At 37.1% G+C, this 5,929-nt stretch overlaps 1 protein-coding gene across 1 annotated transcript; it reads left to right on the top strand.

Annotated features, from left to right (window-relative positions):
* The first annotated feature begins 1,065 nt into the window (after positions 1 to 1,065).
* On the top strand, positions 1,066 to 4,768 carry LOC124422535 (segmentation polarity homeobox protein engrailed-like). The gene is made up of 2 exons (XM_046959085.1): positions 1,066 to 2,504; positions 4,303 to 4,768. Exons 1-2 carry the CDS (start codon positions 1,784 to 1,786, stop codon positions 4,656 to 4,658), a joined length of 1,077 nt encoding a protein of 358 aa, XP_046815041.1. The 5' UTR covers positions 1,066 to 1,783; the 3' UTR covers positions 4,659 to 4,768.
* Positions 4,769 to 5,929: the final 1,161 nt, after the last annotated feature.

The raw sequence follows: 5,929 nt of genomic DNA, 5'->3' as shown, positions 1-5,929 counted from the left end.
CTTTAACCGTGCTTTATAGTGGGGATAGTTAAACTCTTTTGGAGGGGGAGAATTGGATTTTCTCGTCGCATTGGCGCAGAATATTCCACGTTTCTTCCTAACGTTCTCTCTCTATCTATCTATCTCTGTCTGTCTGTATCTCTCTCTCTCTCTCTCTCTTTCACTCTCTCTCTCTCTTTTTCTCTGTCTCTCTATCTCTCGTTCTTTCTTACTCTAATTAATTCAAAAAACTACGGCGGAGGAGGGCTCGAAATTAATCAAATAAAAAGAATAAAAAGGAAGAGGAGGAGAAAGAAGACGAAGAACTAAAATAAAGAAAAAGAAAAATAAACAAAATGTGTTAAAAATATAGACGAACCAATTAACTTCTTTTTTTTTTATCCTAACAACGACTCTAATATCTTTCACATAAGTTCTTATGCATGAAATAGACTGTTATATACGTACACACACACACACACACACACATATATATATATATATATATATATATATATATATGTAATCACTTGGAAGAAAAGAAGAGACATGATCGCTATCGATCTATCACGGCTATCAAGGCGAATACTATCGATTCGTTCCATGCGAAGAAGAATATTTTAATCGACGTCGATCGTCTCGTTCCTATCGAAAGATTTATAACACAAGTTTAAAAGAGAAAGAGAGAGAGAGAGAGAGAGAGAGAGAGAGAGAGAGAGAGAGAAAGAGATAGACAGATAGATAGACGGATAGATAGATAGATAGATAGAAAAAGAGGGTATATGGGTTAGGGTGATTTTCCGGACGTGTCCCCTACTACCCGTGCCATTGGTAGTAATGGTGGGGGAAAGACGAAAGAGACCTCGTGGTAGGGTGATCCGCTCGCTAGTGGGCGGAGTTTACGAGCAGAGAGTTAATAGAGATACAATCGAGGGTGTCTAGTGCACTGCACTCGGAGCTCTCGCGTAGGAGGAGTGAACAGGGGTGTTGGGGGGAGAGAAAGGGACGCGGTAAGTAGGGACTCAGAGTCCCCTAGTTTAGACATCACTGAGCGACGGATGGACAGCCAGTCAGACCCGTCACAGCACTCGCTAAGAGTACTCGGAAACCTCGGGAAAAGCTTCCATCTAAGAGTCGCGTTCTCTTTCCTTTGGACTCGATCCAGGTTTGATTTGGAACGAGAGAGAGAGAGAAAGAGAGAGAGAGAGAGAGAGAGAGAAAGAGTGGGAGGGAAACGGAAAGAAAGAGAGAAAGACAGAGAGAGAGAGAGAGAGAGATATATATAAAGACAGAAAGAGAGAGAGAGAGAGAGAGAGAGAGAGAGAAGAGATAGTATGAATATTTGGAAGATTAAAATAAGTAATGAGAGTAACACTACTAGTTAAATTGTTTCGAATAATTTATACGATGATACGAGATAATCTCTCGAAGATTACTATCATTCAAACGAGACTGTGACGTTTTTTGAAAACGAAAAAAGGAATTATAGAGATAGAGAGAGAGATAGAGATAGTAAGATTAAGAGAGAAAGAGAGAGAGAGAGAGAGAGAGAGAGAGTGAACTCAGGAGGACGGACAGTGACAAGAAGAGTGTTACACCAGTGTCCGCGGAGTGAAACTAGCTTGACGTTTCGAAGAGAGATAAACCACGAGGAGACATTCTTATGGATACGAAAAGTTGAAGATCTTCATTGACATAGATTCTACGGTGTAAGTGAAAGAGGAGAAAAAGTATTTGAGATAATTGAATTCGGTGATTTATAAGAGAAGTTGGAAAATTGCATTGGTACTATTGCGTTGAAAAGATGAGCGTTGCTCTCGTTACCATGGATCCGGCGTACAGTCTCCGATTGGGGATTGGTTCTCCTCCTCCTCATCATCATCATCATCTTCTTCATCATCATCATCATCATCATAGGGTTAGATCGCCCGATCACGTGGGACAGCCTCGTCAGGAAGATCACCTTCATCATCATCATCATCATCATCATCATCGTCATCATCATCATCATCATCCTGGTCAGGAGGACACAGATACGCCATTGAGATTTAGCGTCGTTAATATTTTACGGCCAGATTTTGGAAGAGAAGCGATACTCAGTACGAAGGGTACGAAACAAAATGGTTTGCCATTACCGAGACATCACAGTCCACTTCCGCTTCCAAGAGATCTCAGTTTGGGATCCTCGGTGAATAGTAATAACAATAGGCTATCACCACAATCACCGAATTCGATTGTGAATCGTGAGAGAGACAATTTCCCGTCGCATTGCGGATTGAGCAGAAGCGGAAGCGTCGAGAGTCTTGCGAGTAATAGAAGTTCCGTGACAGGTAGCTCTGTCACAGGTAGCACGCCGTCCCTGAGCTCAGCGTCTTCTACTATAGGAAGCGGGGAATCGGTGAGCGGCGAAAACACGACCAGCAACGCCACCAATATAAATAACCTTCCACAAAATGGTACCAATGGTCAAAGCCTTTGGCCCGCTTGGGTTTATTGCACTAGATATTCCGACAGGCCCTCTTCCGGTGAGTCGACGTTACTTCTTCATTTCTTCCTTCATTCGTGATTAAATCTAAAGATGAAAATCAAAGAAAATCAAATCTATAATCAATGGGACAAAACGAGTCGCATTAATAATAATAATAATAATAATAATAACAATAATAATAATAATAATAATAATAATAATAATAATAATAATAATGACGTTAAACGTAATGATCGGTGATCGAAGGATACTATAAATATTCCATTAACGAATTACACGGTACCTTGTCATTTTCTTTAAACCAAGTCATTCTATTCCACGATAGGTCGTAGTAACACAGTTTCTATCTAATTCTAAGTTTCCTAACGTTTTTCTTTTTAGGACGGACGGGTTGACGTCCGATACCATCTGCCTTTGTTCGCAGAACTTAATTGTCTAGAACCTATATCCTCGATCTACTCTCTCTCTTTCTCTCTCTCTCTCTCTCTCTCTCTCTCTCTCTCTGTCTCTATCTTTCTTTCTCTCTCTTTACGATCACCGGCTGACCCACATATATGCACTCTTGCACCTCCGCCACCTTTACCACGTTCAGCAACCTCTCGATCTTCGCACCGGGGTGGTCCCGAGCTTTCACGATCCGATAAACGTGTTTACTAATTACAGCCTCCTATCGGCTTGTATTTCTGCACGAGCTTGATCGTATTTCCTTTAATTAGGTAAATGTTAAACATATAGAAAGAGAGAGAAAGAGAGAGACACGGATAATAGAAAGAGATAAAAAGGTAGATAAAGAAATTAGATTTTCAATTGTAAAAATGTTCTAATCGCTTAGTAGGTAGTTACTTTAATGGTCACGATGAAAAATAAATCTTTTCGATGCGTACATACATACGGTCAAGATCGAGCAAGGCGCGAATGTAAATCGTTGATAAATATCGAGCATCGATGCCCCGTCGCGATTAATTATTTATTCCACGAGCGTGCGGATTAATTCGATACGCTGCTAATGAACGCGATGGCGTGTACGAATGGCGTATATCACGAGTCCACTTTTTTAATCGTTCTTGACGCCGCGGAATTTATACGTTTTATCAGTCTTTCTTTCGTTCTTTCTTTCTTTCCTTCTTTCTTGCTTTCTTTTTATTCTATGATATATATATTTATATATTATGTACATATATATATATATATATGTACATACATATACTTATATATTATTTATATGACTCATTTCTTCGAAAGTAAATTCCATGTTGTTTAGAATTCCGGATTCGAGGTATTTATCTAGGTACTTACATAATTTCGAAATCTTGCACCGACTTATAAATATTCATTGGAGACTATGTTCACGATTGACGAAGAAATACATGAGAACAGTACGTGTTAACGATCAGAGAGAGAGAGAGAGAGAGAGAAATAGATAGAGAAAATATTTTTGTGGCTACCAATTTGTTCTTTTTTCTTTTTTTCTTTTTTTTTTTCCTTCATTTCTTTCCCTTTCTTTTTTCAGACAAATCCTTCTTCGGTAACATCCTTCGATCTTAAAAGAAAAGAAAAAAAAAAAAAAAAAAAAAAAAAAAGAAAAAAAAAGAAAAAAATACAACGAGTTGTAATGTCCCATGGGAATAAATTATAATGGGTCGTATTGAAATATCTCGTTTGTTTACGATGTTTTGATTCCTTCAGAGAAAGAATAATAACTTCATTCGCTAATAAGAAATCAATTCTTCTTTCTTTCTTTCTTCCTTTTTATTTTTATTTTTCATTACATTGGTGTTGGTTGGTTTTTTTCTTTTTTTTTCTTTTTTTTTTTTTTTTGTTTCTTTTTTTTTCAGGACCACGAACCAGACGAGTTAAGCGTTCGCAAAATAGCGGAAAAAGCGGCACGCCCGAGGAGAAGCGACCTAGAACGGCATTCAGTGCGGAACAGTTGGCCAGGCTGAAGCGAGAATTCGCTGAGAATCGATACTTGACGGAGATACGAAGGCAACAGCTCTCAAGGGATCTTGGACTGAACGAGGCACAGATCAAGATCTGGTTCCAAAATAAGAGGGCGAAGATCAAGAAGGCGAGCGGACAGAAGAATCCATTGGCCCTTCAGCTGATGGCCCAAGGACTTTACAATCACTCGACCGTGCCGGTAGACGAGGACGGCGAGGAGATCGTCACGGCACGAAATCATTCGCAGTAAAATTTATCCCTGAAATATAATAGGAGATCGGTGTATAAATAAAATATATAAAATTAAGAACGACCAGAGAGAGAGAGAGAGAGAGAGAGAGAGAGAGAGAGAGAGAGAGAAAGAGAGAGAGAGAGATTTTAGCTTTATGATACCTATATATATATATATATATATATATCGTCGATTTTCATATATAATAATAAACATATAAATCAATTATTATATATAATAAATATATAAATCGATATATGTATATATATATATATATATATATATATATATCGTCGACTTTTATATATAATAAATATATCTTTAAGTATCTCTTAATTCGAAATTCTTTTGAAAATGTAGTAATTAGAATTTTGAAAAGAGGAAAGTAAATGAATGAATGAGAGAGAGAGAGAGAGAGAGAGAGAGAGAGAGAGAGAGAACGAATTTAAGTGGATACTTAAATCATTGTACAAACAAATCGAAACGTTTTAAATTATTTATTATCTCGTTTGTAAATAAATGTAAATATATTAAATAACCGGTAGTGATAGCTTGTGTTGTGCATATGTAAGATATCGAAATAAATTTTAATCGCGATACGCCTCAAGCCATCCAGCTGAGTGAATGTATATATACGTAAGTATGTATGTATATACGTATATATACGTACATACATACGTACGTATAGATATCTTTTAAATGAATAAGAAATGATCTCACCTTGTATATTCCTCATAGACTTACGTTACCTTGTTACGTTACGTGTAACCGCGTAGATTTAGAATGAAATTTTATCTAATGTCAAATACAAACTCTAACATTATCCTCGATCGTTCCGCTAACGATCAATGTAATCAATGTGTTGTAAACTTTGCTATCACGATTGTCACAGATTTAAAACAATTTAAACGATTCTATTGTATTTCTACGTCTATTACGTTAATACAATACAATACAATAAAATACAATACAATACAATACAATACAATATTACATTCTTACATTTACATTTGACTTTAATCATAATAATGGCTAATTAAATAAAAGAGTGAAAGATCATTACAAAAGAAAGGTGTATTTATTTGAAGTCGTAAAAAGATAAAGAAAAAAACTATCCTTGCGGATGCATATCTTAACAACGAATGGCGGCGCGGGTGAGTGGGCGGGAGGAGGGTGGAGAGGGAAAGGGAGAGACCATTCTGTAATACCGTAATTAAAATAAAGTTACACACGGGGAGACATTAGGGTTGTTCTTCTAATTGATCCTAAATTAACGAGTCACCCAATGT

This window comes from Vespa crabro, chromosome 3 (genome assembly GCF_910589235.1).
Source record: "Vespa crabro chromosome 3, iyVesCrab1.2, whole genome shotgun sequence".
Classification (NCBI taxonomy): domain Eukaryota; kingdom Metazoa; phylum Arthropoda; class Insecta; order Hymenoptera; family Vespidae; genus Vespa; species Vespa crabro.
The sequence above is the reverse complement of the archived record's forward strand: the minus strand, read 5'-3'. Positions and strand labels throughout refer to the sequence as shown.

What these genes read in the sequence shown, in the direction of transcription:
- LOC124422535 (XM_046959085.1), top strand. Translation starts at nt 1,784, where the DNA reads ATGAGCGTTGCTCTCGTTACCATGGATCCGGCGTACAGTCTCCGATTG. An exon ending in TTCCGACAGGCCCTCTTCCG is followed by an intron (nt 2,505 to 4,302) that starts GTGAGTCGACGT and finishes TTTTTTTTTCAG; the next exon opens with GACCACGAACCAGACGAGTT.